The 18,934-nt window shown below is 53.1% G+C and overlaps 1 protein-coding gene across 2 annotated transcripts in view; it reads left to right on the top strand.

Annotated features, from left to right (window-relative positions):
* Positions 1-499: 499 nt before the first annotated feature.
* The window catches only part of HDAC7 (histone deacetylase 7), an 89,350-nt gene continuing 70,915 nt past the window's right edge, over positions 500-18,934 (top strand). Inside the window, exon 1 of one of the 2 annotated variants that reach the window (XM_074807547.1) lies at positions 500-719. In XM_074807547.1, coding sequence (XP_074663648.1) covers positions 701-719 — 19 coding nt within the window. In that variant the 5' untranslated portion in view covers positions 500-700. Of the gene's footprint in view, positions 720-16,645; positions 16,665-18,934 lie in introns of those variants that run through there. The other variant, XM_074807548.1, reaches the window with a different exon arrangement.

Genomic DNA, 18,934 nt, shown 5'->3' on the forward strand with positions numbered 1-18,934 from the left:
CATTGCACAACCAGTTAACCCTCTCCTGATAAGACGGAGATGGGAAAAACAAAAGGGAGAAGAACCAAATTCTCTGCCGGTGACACTTTCTCCCAGCCAACAAACAAAAGTTTTATTAGCTAAACCCTCTCAGATGCTGCATTCCAGCTTGGTAACATTTCGGTAACACATTGCAAACGTTTGACTCATAGAAACTTGGAAGGCTGGAGCCGGGGGAGGGGGAAGAGCGTCACATTCCCATTCCCGGGCAGGGTTTGGTTGTTGGATTTCTTTTTTTTTTTTTTTTTTTTCTTTAAAAAGAACTGAAACTTCTCTCTGTTTAATGAAAAAAAAGTGTTTGAGCCTGACGGCTTTCACCGGCTTGCATTGTGTTTGGGAGCGAGGGGCTGGGGGAGGAGGGCTTGTGCTGCCAAGGGAGGAACCCAGGGCAGCTGAACTCGCTTTTCTTCTGCAAGTTTTTTTTTTCTCCCTCTGTGTTCCCAGGACAGGGTTGGCTTTCTAGGTTTGATAAAGCATTTCCTTCCATTGTCATTCTATACGGCCTCTGGGCCCTTCTCTCAGTCCCTCCCCTTTCCCCGTCCCCTCTCTTTCTCTCTCTTCCTGAACTTTAGTGAATCTTGAGATATAAAGAAAGCAGCTGCCTCCCTTAAGCACATCTTGAACAATGAGACCTCATCTCCAAGGGCTTTAATTCCTCTGGATGCAAGGACAAAGCCAGGGTGAGTAGCCTGCTAGTGACTCTGCCGGTCACTGCATCTGCAAACGCGGCCGTTCCCGGTGGGTGCTCGTGTCCGTCCCCGCAGCGTCGGGGTCCCCTCTCGCTCTCGGGCTGCGGAGGTGTCGGGTAGCACAGGAGCAGATGCTGGAAACGTTAAAACTCTCGAAGCCCAACCGGCGCCGCCCGAGAAAGCGCAGCCACGGTCCCCATCGGACACGGTCCCCTCCGGCCGCGGTCCCCATCGGACACACGCGCTGGAGGCGGCTTTGCCACCCAGCTGCGTGCCGGGATTTGGGGCACCCGCTGGCTCCTCTCCTTGTGAGACTGGGCAGAACCCGGCTCTCAGCAAGGTGGGAGGAATCCCGATCCCAAAGGCAAAGAAAAACAAATATGATGCAATCAAGCGTGACTCGGAGCTGGGCTGCGGGAGGGAGAGCTTCCCCCGCAGATGTGGGGCTGTGCAATCCAGGGGCAGCACTGAAATCGGAGCTTGGGCAAGCGCCGGGTGGGAGACCCCTCCGCGACCCCCGGGCGCTCGGTGTCGGCGGCGAGGGCTGCGTCGTGTGGGTGCCGCAGACCTTCCCGCCGGTGTCCGCGGCGCTTCTGCTCTCTCGCCTTCAACAGCCTCGTAGGAATTTTCCAGTCCGTTTGAAATGGCGAAGCGAGAGATGGGCTGGAGCTCAGGGGAACTTCTGCTCGGTGCAGGGGAGCGGTGACTCCCAACCGCTGCGTCCCGGGCAGAGAGCGGCCGGCGCGGCTCGCTGCGGTCCCACAGAGAGCAGGCAGAGGTGCAGCGTGTGCTGTCGTTGTAAGGAGCGTTATCTGGGGTCTAGTTTTGCCAGCGTGATCTGTTTAGATTGTTTTGTGCACAGAAAGCAGGAGGCAAAGACAGGATATCTCAGCAGCAGCGTGATGTGCGTTAATGAAGGGAATTTGGGACAAGTGATGAAGCTGCTGCCTAACGTGCAACTTCCAATATGGGGTCCCCGTCTCATCATCCCAGGAAACTGTAACCGATTCACACGGGAGACCGTGACGGAGTAGAAGGCCTATCCCAGATATATCTTTAAGATCTTCCCAAGGGATTGCCCGCCCCAAAAAAGCACATTGTAAACCTGCCAGCTCCTCCTCCAGAGCAGCTTCCCAGGACACTTGCTCCGTTCGATGTGCACCAAAACAACTCCGTGTTCCTGGCGCTTCCCCGCTGCTCCTTCTGGCAGGCCTTTGCTAACAGCTGAAATAGGCTCGTCTCATGAAATCTTCCTTTCAAGGTGTTTGCGCTCCCGTGTACTCTGAGGTACTCACTGGTGTCCAGTCCACCTCTTTGCCTCCACCGTTAATGCAATCTTACTTTGCTTGCAGTGCCTCGGTGATGGGGACAAAGGAGCGGGGACCGTGACTCTGACGGATGTCTGAGGTCAAAAAGTCCTCTCACACTTTCTCTATTTCTCCTCTATTTCTGAATAAGCTGCAGAGTGTTCCCCACCTTCATGCTACTTAGGGCAACTGGGGGAAAGTTGGTGGTGATGCACAGTGTAGGGGGTGCACAGTGTAGGGGGTGCACAGGGGCTGCACGGCGGTGTGAGAACCTGCAGTACCCCAGGACAGTGGTACTAGATGTGCTTTGGAAAGTAGGAAACACTTCAGGCTTAAGAGAAACGTTGCTCTGTTATGGCATGTTCCTCAGACTGGCAACCACAGGAGTTTGAAAAAGCAGAGGAGGGAAAACCAGTGAGATTTTGGGAGGGAAGGTGCTCCGGCAGTTCTGACGTTTTTCCCCTCTCTCAGCTGCCCCTTCGCTTCTGCCATTGAACTTGTGTGATTACAGTGTGGCTAAACTGGGCCCTAAGGGTTTATTTTTAACCTCGGTTGCTTGATGTTAGCTCAGTGATCTGGTTGACGATACAACGCCACAAGTGATAGCAGTGCCGCTGCTGCGAGGGGCCGTGAACTGCGACGCGCGGGTGGGATCAGATGGCCTGGGTGGGGAGTCCTTAAGGCTTCGCTGCCAAAGACACCGGGGAGTGGAATGACTCCCAGGTTGAGGAGTCGGCTGCATGCAACTAAATACAGCCCAGATGCTGTTATCTAATGACCCCACGTCTCAGTACCACACCACTCCCCTGCTTTTGAGTTTCTCCTCTTCATCTCCATCTGTCTCCAGTGTCTGCTGTCTGCGCTGAAATCTGATTCATAGGAAATAGTATCTTAGCCTAGGAAATACCACAGGGTATCTGAGGCCCTCGGGATGGGGCATGGAAAAGGTTGGTCCCTGAAAGCCCATAACAAACCTCCATGCCATAATGACTGATCCTCAGGTAAGAAATTCTCCTAAAAGCTTTATTACAGGTGAGTTTCCCAAATTTCTGCCTTCTGCCCTAGAACAGAAAAGAAAGTCTGGGATAACTCCAGTTAGGAAGGTTTCCAACGGCTTTATTTGTCTCCTGCATCCCATGTACAGGCTTGTCAGGTGGAATTCATCCAAGTTAAGGTGGATGAGCCCAGCTGAGCTGCTCAGCCTTGGCTCCCTTTGCAGGCTGAGGGGAGGAGGCAGCTCTTCTGGGGACTGTTCATTTCAGCTAAAAGTAGATATTCGATGTGCATTTCTAATCTGGATAAGTTGGATCCTTCTGGTAGGGGCTTTAGGAGAAGCAGTTGATGACTTACACATGGCAAAGACAGGAAAAACAGACAGGAAAGACGGCTGATAAAGGGAAATTCAGATTAACAGGGTAAACCTGGGCACATGCAAACAATGTGATTTTGTGTCAGAAAACACTGGAAGAAGAAAACAGCTGAGAACAGAGAAAGTAGGTCAGATGCTGACTGCTGGATCTGTTCTAGGAACCAACTCTGGCTGTCACCTGGGTAATCGGGAGGACGTGTCCCACTTCTGCCGTAAGGCCCAGTGTGATGCCCAGGCAGATAAAATTAACAGCTCTGTCCTTACTGTGTTTTAATCTCATTGGAGCTGATTTTTTTTGGAAAATAGGAATGTTGATGCTGCTCAGGGCTTATTTGCAATGGGGAGCTGTATTTTAGGAAGCAATGCATTGAAGAGGCTATAGGAGGCTTTGAAAGCAGAAACCTGGTGGTACTGTTGCTGGTATGATAGGGCAGTTGAAAAAACAAGTGTGATCTTGGGGCTTATAAACAGGGAACGATCAAACAAGGTGTAAAAGAACACTTTTGTTACTCATTAAAGCATCGGGGTGTGCACTGGTTCCAGTAGCCATTGGTGCATGGTGTGTTCTTATGCTATAAACAACCTCAAAGTTGTCCCGTATTCTGCAACATATAAACTGTTCTAAACATGCCTGGGAGTTTCCTAGGAGACCTTGTGGCTTGTGCAAAAATCATCCAGAGAGCCTGTGCAGTCTGTTATGCAGCAAGTCAGAGTAGGTTAGATGTATTTTTGAGCTTTTCTCTCCTTAAAATCACATTTCTAGTCCAACACAACATCAAGTGTTTCCCCCCCATCCCAGCACGTTGTGGTTGTGCCACTTGTTCTTGTCCAGCAACTTCCACTGAATCCAGCAGCTTTGGGCAGCACCCTGGCATCTGCAACGGAGTAGGAGTTGTGGGTAGAGATGGCTCGGGATCGGACACGGATAGGGTTGCTCTACTCCAGGGAGGATCAGAGCCTGCCAACACAAGGGAAGCAGCCACGTTCACCTTAAATTCCATTGACTGAGTTGAAGGAGTTGGTTAAATTGGGCTTTAAAGTAGCAGAATGAGGGAGGTGAAATGAGCATCTCCAGACTTGATATTGAACAGATCAGGTCTGCGGCAGGAGGAAATCTCCAAAGCTGTTGTGCTACCGCCTGGGACAGGCATTTTTCCAGCAGGAGCTGACATGTGTTAACATAAATGTAGATGAAACCTTCAGATTTAATGGAGCTTTTCAGAGGCATAATTGTGCTCTCTTGATTTGCAGGAGGAGATGAGAACTTTACTGCCACTTCTGCCACTGAAAGTCTTCCCCACCTCTGTGCCCACAGTCCCCTCCATAGCAGCCTCCAGGAGCTCATCTGTGCTCTTGGCACTTACACAATGAGGAAATTGGCCAGCATTTCCATATTAGCAATCAACTTTCCAGGGATGTTGCATGTATTTTCCAGCAAGGGATGGAACAGCATCAGCAACGCTTTTATCCACCAAGCCGGGACTGCAGTTGTGCAGCCGGGAGGACCAGGCATTGTTTAAAAAGACTCAGACGAGAGCGCTCAGAGTGCAAATGCCCAGAGAGGCCCTTCCCTCAGCCCCCGAGCTCTGTATTCAGACCATGTCCTGGCACTTGGCCCTCACATATTGTCCCTGTTGGGATGTTTTGGCACGGCACGGTGACTGCTGCCATGGCCAGCGCTGCCCCAGCCCTTCCCTCTGACAGCCCCAGTGTCACACCAGCAGGCAAGTGGGCAGACTGGGCGAAGGAGGGAGGGATCAGTGGGGCGGCAGTGCTGCTCTCTAGACGCTTGTCCCGCTTCGTGTAGCTTCTTGGCATCTTGACGGACTCTCAGAGATTTATCGCCTCGTTCCCTTGGTGAAGCTGAACTTGGGGTTGCTCGGTGTGGGGTGTCACACAGGGAAGGGAAACTGGGATAAAGCGCTGAGAAATGGCCACCTGGAACAGTTGGTAAATTGGGATGGAGGCGACACGACTTGTTTGACCACCCTCATGGTGCACAGGGATAGGGAGTGACAGGGACCCAGCCGTGACCTTACTTCCAGTGACACTTTCCTCCTGGTATCTCTCCTGGACAGACACAGCCATGCATTGTTTGCATTCTCAGGAAGATGCACTTTAAATATGTATTAATTGGGCATGGTTAATTCATCAGGAAGTTTACTTTAAAAGCAAATAAAACCAGCGAGAAGCTCTAATGCCAGGAAACAGGTAAAATTTTTTTCCCCAAACAAACCACGTGGATGAGGCAAAAAAAATCTTGCTTGAGCTGCAAGCATTTAGCATTTTGTGATGGTTGCACCTGATGGTTATAATATCACCAGACAAATTGCTAAATAATGAGTTTTTGGGTGGTGGCCACACAGGAAGACCCTTGTGGCCACACGCATTCCCCCATCCTTTAAATTTGCTGTCCAAGACCGTTGCGGGGCCGTTGGTGACTCTGGTTATTCCATCAGCTTGTAGTCGGATCTAGTTTGTTGGTTTGGCATCTTTCAAACGCAAAATGCACTGAAGGGGAAAAAAAATAAATAAACCATTGTGCTCTGCTTTGTGCGGTGTCTGGCAGACGCGTGAGGGTCTGTAAAACCCATCCTGAGCTTTGCGGCACCGGTGCGAACCTACAGCAGAGCGTCGGGCCTCGAGGTGCTGCAGCTCGCGCCCCTGGAACGAGGAGATGGAGCCTCTCTTCAAGGTCACCAGGGCCCTCCGGCACTGCTGCAACCCTGGGCTGCCAGTCCGTGGCTTCTGCTAGTCCCCAGCAAGCTGGGAGACAGGTAACACCTCAGTTCAGCCTGTTTTACCCTTTTTTTCCCCGCCAGCCTGCTCCTCCCTGGTAACTGCTCGCCGTCCTTTGTTCTTGAACCATATTTCTCACCACGTCGTCAAGCGCGCTCAGCGAGACGGAGAAAAGCGCTCCCTTTCAAACACAAAGTCCCAGGACAACCCCGGCCTTTTTGTTTCTTTTTTTTTTTTTTTCTGTGCTCGCTTTCATGCTGGGAGAGCAGTTTTTCCAGCCAGCCTGGCTTTGGAAAAGCCCAGAGCACTGGACATGTGCAGAATGAGCAATGCCAGAGCGTCGGAGCGCAGCCCGAGGACCTGAGGCTGGCGGGACGGACAGACAGCGGGCTGGAGGACCTGGAAGCAGGCAGATTTGGGTTTTGGGGACAGAGCATGGTTTTGAGGGGAACGTAGGCTTTCCAGAGATGGATTTTGAGTTGGAGACACCCTGAGGTTTTGGGTTTGGAGCAAAACTATTTCCTCCATCTCTTTGTGCCTGTGCTTTGAATCTGGTAAACAGCACATGTTCAGTTTTGGTCATTCATTCGGTGAGACCCAGACCCTATAACTCACTCGATAAATACTGTGGCAGAGTCTGCTTCTCCCGTCACAGGGGCTGATCCGAGCACTGACAGGACGCCCCAGACAGGCAGGACCTGGCTGCTGAGCCCTGCTGACTTTTCAGATCAATCTCTTCACTGTTATTTGTCTAGACAAAAGGTTTTCAGCAAGTTGGAAAAACACTGTGAGATTCCTGGGCATTTCACAGCCCTCAGCATCCACTGGCCCTTTTACTGGAGGTGAAACCCTGAAATTATGAGAGGCTCAAGATCATATTGCTGTGCGACTCCTAGGAATGATTTATAGTCCAGAGACTATAAATCCTGCTCTGCTCAGATGTAATAAGAAAGGATCCCTCTTCCCATTTCCTGAATTCATTATATTTAAGTCAAGTGAATCTGCATTAGAACAACGAAAAAAAATATATCTCTGTAGCAGATCAGAAAGGAAACATTCCTATACATGAAACTAAATCTCAGACCAAAGCTGAGACAAGGAAAGTAGAGACTAGACACAGGAACCTGGCTTAAAGCCATACGGCGAAGTCACAGGCATCTGAGATGGGTCTTGGGCAGGAAGAAGGTGCTATCTGCCAGCTTAGTGGTTTAAACAGCCCCGAAGGCTGTGGGAGATGGGAGGTGGGTTCCCCTCTCCTGCTGAGGGTCAGAAGGTGCCGAGCTACGGCTGCTCTCCTTGTGCAAATGCTTCTCCAACTTTTCTTCAGAGCTGCGAGGCTGGAGAGAAGGTTTTTAATGAGGTTGGGATTCCTGCCTCCCCTGCGGCGTCGGGCACCGGGGCTGAGCTCAGACGAGGCTCTGGCTGGCGGCTGTGGTCCTTCACCAGGGCCAGGGGTCGGGGACGTCGCTGGGGGCCACCTCTCCCCGTTCCCCAGCGGGGCTGGTTCCTGGGCTGGCAGCACCCACCCGGGGACGCGGCCGGGGGGTTGCTCGTCCCTTCTGCTCTCCGCACACGCGGCGTGAGCAGCGTCACGGCGGGGGGAAGAGGATGAAGGCCTTTTTCAAGGTTACAAGCCTCTTATTTTTGGACGCGTTTCCCTACTGCTGGAGCTGACCCAGGCTGTGAGCTGTTGAAGTTTTAGGTCCTTTGTTTGTTTAATTGAAGTGCTGTTTGTTTTTGATCACAGGCATTAGATAGGCGCTTCCTCTGCAGGCAGGAAGCAGTGATTTCCTGTTCGCTCGCTGGCCAACTCTCACTGCGCAGGAAACCTCGCTCTGCTGAGTGTTCACTTTTTGTGCAACATTTTTGGAAGGTCTTTCGTGTTGTTGTTTTGTTTTCCCTTTTTTTTTTTTTCCCTTTTTCCCCCCCGCCCCCGGCCCCGTCCCCTGCAAGTGGTGCTGGGTCTCTGTAGGAAGGATGTGTAGAGACAGCCCTGAGTCACGCCGGGCTGAACGCGCTGGGTGATGCTTTTTGCTGAAAATGGTTCCATTTAGGCTGAAATCTTTTAGAGAGGTTCAAAAGGCAGGGAAGGCAGCCGCTGGGCTGTCTTCACACCACCGCCAAGCCTCCTGCTACTGAACGCATTTGGTTTTGACAGTTATTTGACAATAGCTATGTGTTACCACAGGCAGCGCAAGTGTATCTTCCTCACGCCTTTGTGGACCCCACTCAGTGCAGATCCGTGTCTAAGAGCACTGATTTCTTTGCAGGGCTCGCCGGGCTCTAACTGAAGTTTTGTGGATGTGTGCCTTGTAGTGAAATTTTTTTGTTGTTTTACGGGGACACTGTTTCATTTACTGTCGAGGAAGGTGTATTTGTAACGGGTCATTTCAATGACTTGCCCAGTATCACCTAAAACTCAGCACGTGAGCAAGGAGTTAAAACAGAGTCCGGGATCAAATCTGCCCAGCTTGCCTGCTTGTTTGCTCGCTGTGCTAGAAGGAGCTTTATGTAGATGAATACTTTGAGGATGCAGCAGGTGAAAATTTTATTGCCAATTCCCAGTTAAATCTGTGACAGATCGCTGTTCTCAGTCTCTGCCCACCATGGCTGAACTAGATGGAGTTTCCCAGCTCCTTTGTAAGTGCAAAAATCTCATTTCTCATCTCTGCAGTATCCCACCGGCCTTGTTCCCTCCTTGGCTACAACCACGCGTCCAGGTCAGAAGCATCAGAAAGGAGTCGGGGATGGGGTTCAAGCCGATGCTTCACACCTTCATGGGTTTTTCTGGGGTGGAAAAGAGATGCTTTGGCTTTTCTGTCATATCCCAAACGGGCGGAACAGTAGTTCCTTGGCAGCTCCATGCACATGGGGCTGTTTTTACTCAGCGTGTTTATCCTGGTAGGATCTAGGAGCTAACCCAGCTAGGGCTTCACCACAGCGCAATGCCCAGAGGTGAAGCACTGCAGCGTCAGATGGCTCCAGCCACAGGAAGCCCGGACAGACAGACGGACACCGCTGCATGAGAGCTTTCAAACTGCCCCACGGCAACAGATGCGACCGTCAGTGCTTCACATACTTGTCTGCCCGAGTTTTTAATTATCTTGCCGTTGTAAAGGGGCTCCCCTGCAGGGAGGGAATTTGTGATGGGAAGAGGAGCGGCTGTAGGAACAAAGCGGGGAGAGAAATGGCAGGGGAAGGGGGAGCAGAGCAGCTCAGAGCCCCCGAGGCGAAGGGTGGGAGGGATTAATCCTGCAAATGCCCATGCACGGGAGAGAAGATGGTCGGAGGCTTTAGCCAGGGTTGTGCAAGAGCAGCTGGCTGGGGCCGTTGGGCTGCAGGGGGATGAAACGCTGAGGGATGCACCGAGGGATGGGAGGAGGAGGAGGAAGGAGAGGGCAGGACAGTCTCTGCTACAGCCACTGTGCTGGGCTACAGCCTCCGTGTGCTTCGGCCACGGCTCATGCTTGGGGCCATCCAAGGAAAACTTTGCCCGGGCTGCTCTCATGCGGCCCTGGCCCTCTGCAAGCGTGTCCCCACCATCTCAGCCTCCTCTCCCGCCTCGTTCCTGGAGAGCTCTCCATTCCCCAGGCCCCTTCCGATCATTGCACATCGGTGACATCATCGCTGGTTGCTATGGAGAAGCCAGGTTGTCCAAAACACGACCCCTTGGCCTCATCCCATGTGTGTCAGGAAATGAAGGTTTTATAGTACATCTCTGCAATGGAGCAGAAACAGCCGGAGCAGGAACAGCAGCCCGGGGACAGGCGCACAACCCACCCTCGTCGTGGGCTGTTTGTGTGTGACTCCCCGGTGGCCTCTGCGATGGGGAAATGGGGAACAATTTCTTGGGGTTGCAAGGCTGATTTATGTCTCCTGAGTTATTCCTGGGCTGCTGAGCTTTCTGCCTTGGTCTGAAACGCCCTGGAGGAGAGGCAACCTGAAGTGTTTTAAGCCGGTGCCTGGGGAGAAGGCAGAAAGCCTGCACCAGACTCTGAGCAGAGGCAGAAAATGGGAGAAAATGGTCCACAGGGGCTCCTGGCTGGGTGGAGCAGTTGGAGGTGATCAAACGCGTCTCCCACCAGAGCTGCAGGCTTCAGGGGGGGCTGTGATGTGCAGGGAGAAGAGTGAAGGTGTTTGGGAGCCTTGGCCACAGAAATGTTCCTAAAGCCAAAAAAAACTATCCCAGAACCGACAGTTACCAAAGACCTTGCAGACGGTGTGGGGGCTTTGGAAAGGAAACATCAGGTATCGTCCCGTGGCAGGGATGGGATGTCACTGTTAAAGGCAGCCTTTGTTCGGGCAGGAATTACAACCAGACTCTCTCTTCTCTCCTGCAATGTTTGGGTGTGGAGGTGTTTCCCCGAGGGAGGGCTGGAAGCCTTACCCCTGGATTCTCCGAAACCAGGCCAGAAAAAGCACGAGGTGTCCTGCCCTGACCGCAAAGCCAGGCTGGATCCGCTCCCTCCCTGCAGAAGGAGCATAAAAATCTCCCGTGAACACCTGAAGCAGCCGGTGGCTTTGCCAACCCCGGCTTCAACTTCCCTTCCGACTTCGCGGCAGGGCCAGCCTTCAGATCGTCACCCGGGCTCGGACGTGCGTCACCTCAGATGCAACAGCTCTGCAGCAGCTTGGGCTTTGACACAGTTTGTCTTGCCCCTGCCCTTCCTGCTCTCAGTTTGGCTGGGAAACGAAAATGCTGCTTCTCTCGCTGTTTCCAGGCAGAGCGGCTCTGGGTGGACGAGCTGTAACGTGAGAGCCCCAGACCCAGAGAGCCTCCAGGTTGGGCCATTTCACGTGGCTGCATCCCGTGTCTGCGCACACTTGCGTTAGTCCGGGTTGGTGTGTGCCCATGCACACCACAGCCCTGAGCACAAAGGAAGTAAATAATAAGAAGAAAATGAGCATCAAAGAGCGGCGTGGCCCAAATCTGGTGTCCGCTCCATAGCGCAACCTCAACGCGAACCTGGAGGTTTCTTCCAGCTCGCTCGCCCCTCTGCCGTGTTGCCCCTCGGAACCAGCTCCTCAGGACACAGCGGCACTGAGCAGGTTAAACAGCACACGGGGGATGTGCTGGAAAATAAAAAGTTGGAGCCTTTCGGTTTTGCATACCCCATCCGGGGGCACGCTGCCGGCACCGAGCATGGAAAGTGCCTGCATGACTTGTTTTGGTCTCACTTTGCTTGATAACTCGCCGATGCCACAGTCAAATTACCCCGTAAACAAGAGCACGAGCCAGCTCAGACTCAGAAACGGGGCTGGCGGTGACACAGCCCCAACCCAACGGTGCCGGCCGACCCGCTGCGCCGCACGGCAGGCTCCCCCCGCTCGCAGTGGGTGTTTCGGGGTTAAAAATAGACTCCAGATTTCGGTTAGTAAATGCGGAGGCAGGGAGCGGAGCTGTTTATCAATGCCAGGGTTTCCCCTGAGACGCTGAAATGAGTCAGGTAGGAGATGGGCACAACTGTGCACATGCCCAACTTCACCGGTGCTGGCAACGCTGCTCCGTGCACGGGCCGTTCTGGGGGATTTTTTCTACGTGCTGAGGTGCCTTGGAAGCCGCAGTCCCTATGGATGCTCAGTATGACTCATGCTCCTACCACATTTAGATACTTTACAGCATCCTACCCTCGGCCCCTTTTGAAAACATCGCTCTCTGCCATCAATCCATCATGCCTCGACCATGAAGGAGTTATTTTTCTAACCTGGCACAGTTCCTACTCATATTTTGAGCTCACGCAAAGGGGTAGAAGGGGAGGAGCGAGCGGTGGGGCTGGCGGTGGGACACGGGTGTCTTGAGAAGACCCGCTGCCTGCCAGGCACCGGCCCCGCCGGCATCCCAGCCGCCCGGGACGCAACTGCACCTCGCAGGGCCGGGCAGGCATCGCCCCAAATTTCCCACCGCATGCAAAAAAATTGTTTCTGATATGGAGGTCGCATAGCAGGCTCCATAATCCCTGAATTTTAGAGAAGCATGAGCTGTCCTGGAGGGTTTCGCTCCCCAGGCAGCCGGGCTCCGTGCACAGGGGGGGTTTGCCGGTAGCAAAGTCTGTGGTCTGATAATGCTGGAGGGGTCCCAGGTTCTTTCAGCTGAACAAGCACTGGTGAAGTCTGGTTGTATGAACAAAATTGCTGTTGCAAGGTTTTCTTGGGGTGGAAAATAAGGATAAACCGTTAATGGGATAAACAGAGCGCTGCGGCCGCCGCTGTACTGCTAACGCTCAGGACCTTCAGCGCTGGGACGGTGAAGGGAGGAGAGCTGCTCCATCCCTGGGGGGTGCACAGTGTCCCTGGGGGGTGCACAGCGTCACTCCTGCTGGTTCCTGGAAGGGAAATCTGGCGAGACCCGGGCACTCAGAGCCCACCGGCACCCCGCGGCGGGGAGAGCTGGCCGGCACCATGGGGAACGACGTGGCACCTTTTCAGTGCCGCTTTTTGGGACAAAGTTCATCATCCAGTGATGCCTGAACGTAAAGACATGGGCCACTGTCTTTATGTCCCTTGCCTTGCCACTGTCTCTTGACAGTCATCAAGGCACTGGCTCATGTTTTCATGGCGTTACAGGCTCGTCTCGGTCCCACCAGCCCCGCGTTGCCCTCTGCCCGCTACCAGCTTCCCTGGGGTGATGGAGACGTGGCGGCAGCCCCTGCCCCGGCGCTGAGGCGTGGGGGCCGTGTGTTTGAGTCACCCCGGCTGGTTATCGTGCCCAGAGGCAGCAGCGTGCCGCCCCTTTTAGCAAAGGACCAAATCACCTGGTTGCAGAGTTTCTGAGGTCAGGGGGGTGGAGTGCTTCGTCTCAGCCCCGCGGGGAGGGGGACAGGACTGAAACCACCCCCCAGCTCCAGCCTTTCCCCTCCTGAGCCCCATCCCAGGCACCCAGAGACTCCCAGCACCATCCAGACCCCGATGTCTTTGTGTCCCTGAAGCGACGCATCCACGTACAATGTTTCCAATGCTCCGGAGCCCTTTTCCTACAGTGACAACCAGCACCTGGGGCCTCAAAATTACCCAAACCTCGTTTTTCAGAGGGGGTGACACAGGCAACACCAAACCTCCAAATAAACCTTGCTGTGGAGGAGGCGCAGAGCCAAACCCCAGCATCCCACGGGCAGCATCCCCAACGCCCCAGCCTTGCACTGGCCGGGTAAATCGGCTTGGCCAGGGGTGGGCTGTGGGGCCAGGTCCTACGGATTAATTGAGGGCACTTTTTCATGGCTAATACCTCGCTCGCTTGCACAGCAGCGGCTTCCTGTTTGACTCACACCTGACAGCCCCGCTGCATAAGTCGGGGCCTCTCGCGCTTGCAAGCAACTGAATGGGGCTGTTTACAATTAGAGAACATGGGATTCCCAGAAAGAGGCTCAGACCGGACATCCTGAAGCGAAATACCCCAGGCGTCACCGGCTAAAAATAACCGTAGCAGAACAGTCACCAAACAAACAGCGCGTTAACACCAGCCCCAGCACCGAGCTCTCACGTATCCCATGGCACGGGGGGAGTGGCAGGCGGAGGGGCACCGAAAGCACCGGCTTTCCCTACCCCTGCGGGGTTTTTCTGCCATAACATGGTGCTACAAAGGCTGGTGGCTGCCACTTGCAGTGATTTCTTTTTGTTTCTGTTTTATTTAGCGGTAGGGAGGAGTAAGGCAAGGGTTAAAATATAAATAAAATTAGTTTCAGCCAGAAATGGCTGGTGGAAATCAGTTCAGCCCGCTGGTGGGCTGGGGGAAGCCGTGGAGGATGGAAGCGAAGCAGGAACAGCCTTGGCGAGGATGGGGACTTTGCTGACCGGCTCCAGACCTGGAGCTGGTGCCCAGCGGCTGGGTGGGCAAGTGTCATCGCAGCCAGCTCCGGGGGCTGCTGAACAGCCTCGGGGAGCGGCACGGGTGGCTGCTTCTCATCTGATGCCTCTACTGGGGACACTTTTTCCCGCCAGGACCCCCTGCTCGGGCTCACAGGGGTTTTATAGCAAATGCTCACAGCAGCCAGGGGGAACCAGCCCCCCGGCACCGTTCAGCTCTCCGTGGACAGCAGAGCGGTGGTGGCTGCAGGGTGGTCTCAGTAACGCTGCTGTGAGTTTCCGAGTGGGATCCTGCTGCAGTTTCCCAGTTGCATCCCCAGGATAAGCAAGTGCCAGACCCAAGAGCCTTTTTCCAGCCTTTCTCGGGGACAGCCCCAATTAAGCAGCTGGCAGGAACAGGCTGCATGTGAAAAAGAGTCGAGAGCGCTCACTAATCCCTTATGAATTTTTCCAGGACCTGACTCAGAGCTGGGGAAGGTGCTAAAGTGCCTGGTCCTTAGAGCGGGGCTCAGAAAATGGGGACACGATGGTGGTGGGACCAACTTCAGCTGGAGCTGAGCTGCGTGTTGCGGTAACCCCAGCACGAAGCGGGGAGCTGCTGGCTTTGCCCCCCCCTCCCCGATGCTCGTCAGCTTGAGGGAGAGACAATAAGATGGATCAGAGCAAAAGGGCACAGAAAGGGTCGTAAAGACTCGTCCCAACAGCCCTATAGACCAGTCAGCCTCTCTGTAACAGAGATTTCAGAAGATAGGAGCTCCCGTTAAAAGGCACTTACGCAATAGGTTGCTATGAGAGGAAGTTTCTCTTTAACCCCAGGCAGTTAGTGGTTGATTTATGTCCTACAGCTTTAGATTTTATAAGTTGCAGGGGTGTTGCATAAGAAGATAATTGGACCCTGTATTTCTTATAAACCTTTTCTGTTGGGGAACATTTACTCTTTTATCTGCCTCTTGTATGCCTGATACCTTGACGATGTATAAGGAAGGAAAATTATATGGCTCAGGTTATCTTACTCATGAGAGTGAATCCCCAAGTTCTCCCTGAGGCCGTGCTGGATTTGGGTCTTCCTGAGCTTTACCCAGGGGACTGCCCACTTTTCCTTCCTAGTTGTATCCCCCTCAAAATAATAGTGGCTCCGTTGTTGCCCTCAATTTCTCCTGCTCTCTTTGTGTACCGAGTTATGGTTGGTGGTTTTTGCTCTTAAGCAATAAATACCGCAGTGGGGACGTGGGCAGTGGACTGCTGTGGACAATTTTGCACCATGTTCATGGTGGACTTACTTGCTGGACTTAATGGCCCTGGGACCCACTTCCAGTGCCATGGTCCTTCCTAGGTAAGAGCTATCACTTGGTGGGAGTCAATTCATTTCATGGCAGGGGAGACAGACGGAACTCTTCTGCTTCATGGAAACTTCACTTGGGCTCTCTCCTGATTTGCCATTTGCCTTTAACCTAAAATAAAAGTTATTTAGACTAAAAGCGCACATTAGCGATTTGTGAACAGAAGGACAATTACAGGGAGAAAACTAATTTCCACCAGCATGGTGGGGGAAAGACACTGCTACATTGTCTGAGCTGCGGTGTCCTCCCCAGCAGAAGAACAGGCCCAGGTTCTCTGCCTCCAGCTATTTCGAATGACGATAGTTTGTGAACTCGCCCTCTTGTTCTTGGAGTCCTTCTTGGACTCCCGCCACAGGTTGTCTCACTGCTACGGCAGCAGAAATACCTCCAGGCCTTCCCATCGACAGCCGCCCATGTCAAAAGCTTCATTTGCTCAGTGGAGGACCCGGCTCCTCCATCTGCTCTGGAGCGGCGCGGAAGCGGAGCTGCAGCCCGCAGGGATGGCTGCGGAAACAGCCAGCGCACAGCAAATATCGCACTGGAGGGACAGGCTGCCGAGCACAGGGAGGGTGACACTGGTGCTCTGAGATGCTGAACGGAAAGTTGGGGCAATTCCTGCTTTTGTTATAGACCCCCCGGGGCCCTTGAGCAAGCCCATTACGCTTGGGCATCAGCTCACCCTTCTTGCAGAGCTGAGGGGGGGACAGCATCTCCTTTCTCTTTTCGTCTGTCTTGTTAATTGGGACCGGCCCTTCGTTTGCGTGGGTGTCTGCTGCCATTTGGAAATCTGAGCTTTAGCTTGTAAAATCTCAAAGGGAGGGATTTTTCCCTTCCTGGGTGAGTGTGGGTGGCTTCAACGCTGCTCCAATTTTAGTCTCTGTGCACCACCCAGATATAAAACTGGGCATCTTGCTGCATCTGCTCCTGGGATATTCATTGTCCGGGAATCCCCGGGTGACCAATTATGCCAGTGGGAGCATTCATGGAAACAGGCCATTTTCTGCGACAGCTCAAAGTCTTTGCAAAAGTTTGGTAGAGTCCCAAGAGCTTCTGGCAGCTTCATTTTATTTTGAAACCGATTGGCCCCCAGCTGGGTGTGAGAGTAAAATGAAAGGATGCGAGATAAACCCACTTGTGCGAGAGAGTGAGCAGCTGCCCGAGGCAGCACAGCATCAGAGGTCGTCATTCTGAAACTGAGCATGGAAACTGCACCGAGAAGAAAGCTAGAGAGCAGGGCTCGGGCTCCTCGCCACACACGGTGCAGACCACACTAAAGAGCTGCTCTGCCTGGGGACTGTCACATGCACTGGGGCAAAAGAGAGACGGAAACCTAAAGGGCAGCAGGCAGCTCTGACTGGGCAGATGAGCGCTGACAACAAAGGTACTCTTGTCCTCTCTGGGCTACTCTTGTCCAACCCATCTTTTGTGTTTCAATGTGTCTTTGGGCTTTCTTTACCCTCTGCTCTTTGCTGAACACCTCTGTCGTGTTGCTGTGATCGCCACCGTTGCTCCATGGGTGGTTTTAGGCATCCCCTGGCCTGAGCTGCTCAGGAGGATGAGGAGACGTGGAGGTGGAGGGGAGTGAACGGCAAGGTACGGAGAAGAGGAGGCTCCGATGGGTTGTTAAAGCTTGCGTTTGCGTCTTGCTTACCGCCAAGTGAGCTGCCAGCCTGCTCAAGAGCCTGGGTAGCGTTTATCAGGAAATACGGTCGGTGTGTGCTGCGTTCGTAGCTTCGGCACCTTGTGACCCAGACCATACCCCGTCCAAGAGCACGCAGGGAGTTCGGGATTTTTAGTCTGGTTGACCCATTTTTGTGTGGCGCGTACTGTGTCATTCCTGACTGCTCTTGCCCTAGGTCAGCATCCCCATCCCCTGGCACAGCCGCTGGTGTTTTAAGTAGCTGAGAGATGCTCTGATGGATGGGCCGTAGTAAAAGGCTTAATACAGAGGATCTCCTGGTGAACATCAGCCAGGCAGGGAATGGCCAACCAGGCAGGTAGTTCTTGCTCGTGTTCGCCATCGGTTGCTCGCCATACACGTGCCAATCTCCTAGCAGGTGGGGGTAGCTCCCCTCTTTCAGGTGAGAAAGGCATCGCAGCAGGTGTAGCATGGCAGAGAGCAGCACCGGCTCTTGCGGGACACCAGAGCTCTCCAACTTCCAGGCTAGATGCTCAGTTACAGGTTTGCACCTTCAAAGCATGAAGTTCTCATGGCATGGCTGCTCCTCGAGAGCCTCCTGTGTGTGCTGCACCGTGGACGTGGTGTGGCCGTATGACCCACGGCATGGGTGGCTTTGGTGGACAGGAGCTAACCTGAGCCTCCAGCTCTGCGGAGCTAAGCCACGGTGATATACAGGAGCTGCAGCGTTCTCTTACAGTACATGAACGACTTTTTGTCCATACACCAGCACTCACCTTGCAGAGCCCTGGCCTGGGCCACGTGACTGGAGCCAGGACATGGGGAGCATCTCTCCACTTCCTTCATCCCAAGACAGATATTACAGCTCTCCTCTCTTCTCTTGCCACCCCCTGGTACTGCCTTACTCTCTTTTTGTGAGTAGGTTGAAAAATCGCATCAAGGTAGAAATGTGCCGGTCATGACACCACAGTTAGGAGGAGGGAAGCTGTGATGGAAGAATTTGTTGAGTTTTGTCCTACCTCAGAAGTGCTGAAACTGGTGTACTGCTCCCACACCTCAGCCTGGGAATTTCCAACTAAAGGTTTTGGTTCTCTGGGCTGTAGAGAAAGCGGAACACACGCTCAGGGTGCTCTAGATGTCTCAGAAACCAGGAGGCAAATTGGAAGAGCTGACACTTTTAAAGTATCAGGACCCTTCAAGCTAAATCTCATGATCTCTAGGCATCTGATGTGACTTTTGGCACCGCACAGCAAGTGTGTTTCAAGCACCTTGTCTTTTGGCTTTGAGGGGGATGGTGAGAAAGAAAGGAGAGGGAGAGCAGGACACAGCACTAAGGGAAAATGATCCCTACATGTGATATGATGCTGTTGAGAAGTGGGGAAGGAAGTGGAGGAACTTTGTAGACCTCATGCAGCAGGAAGGCTTTTAATCCCAGGGCTCCTATGACCATTTCCAGGCCAAGAAAGCACCTTCAGGGCTGTTCTCTACAGCAGGAGACAGATCACAGCCAACAATTAGTGCGAAGTAGAGTCAATTACAGTTGGTTGGCAAGGAGCAGGAGAGAGATGTAGCAGACCCTCTTCTCTTTCACCCACTCTTTCCTCTGTTGCTTTCCTCTTGTATTAAAGCTTCATCAGTTAGGAGCTCTGGTTCGAGGTTGTCTTTGTTCCCCGCCTACAGCAGCGAGGCCAAATGCTTCTTTGGAGGAGAGAGGGAAGAAACTGAGTGAGAAAAGCAGCTAGAAGATGCTTGCGAGGCAAGTGCCAAAGCGTTGCAAGCCACTGAGGATGCTCTGGGGTAACTGAAGGCTTCAAGGAAAGCTGCAGGGAACAAAATGAGCAAAAGATAGCTGCTTCAAAATCCTTTTGTATTAGAGGTCATAAGCTTTTTTTAACAGTCTGCGCTTGAGTTATCAGGTGCTGGCGCAAACCCCTGGATAACAGTGCGGTCCTGGAAGGACTAAAACTTTTGAAGGATACTGTTTTCAGGTAAGAATTCAAAAAAAGAGGCTC

The sequence above is a fragment of the Strix aluco genome, chromosome 27, assembly GCF_031877795.1.
Source record: "Strix aluco isolate bStrAlu1 chromosome 27, bStrAlu1.hap1, whole genome shotgun sequence".
NCBI lineage: Eukaryota > Metazoa > Chordata > Aves > Strigiformes > Strigidae > Strix > Strix aluco.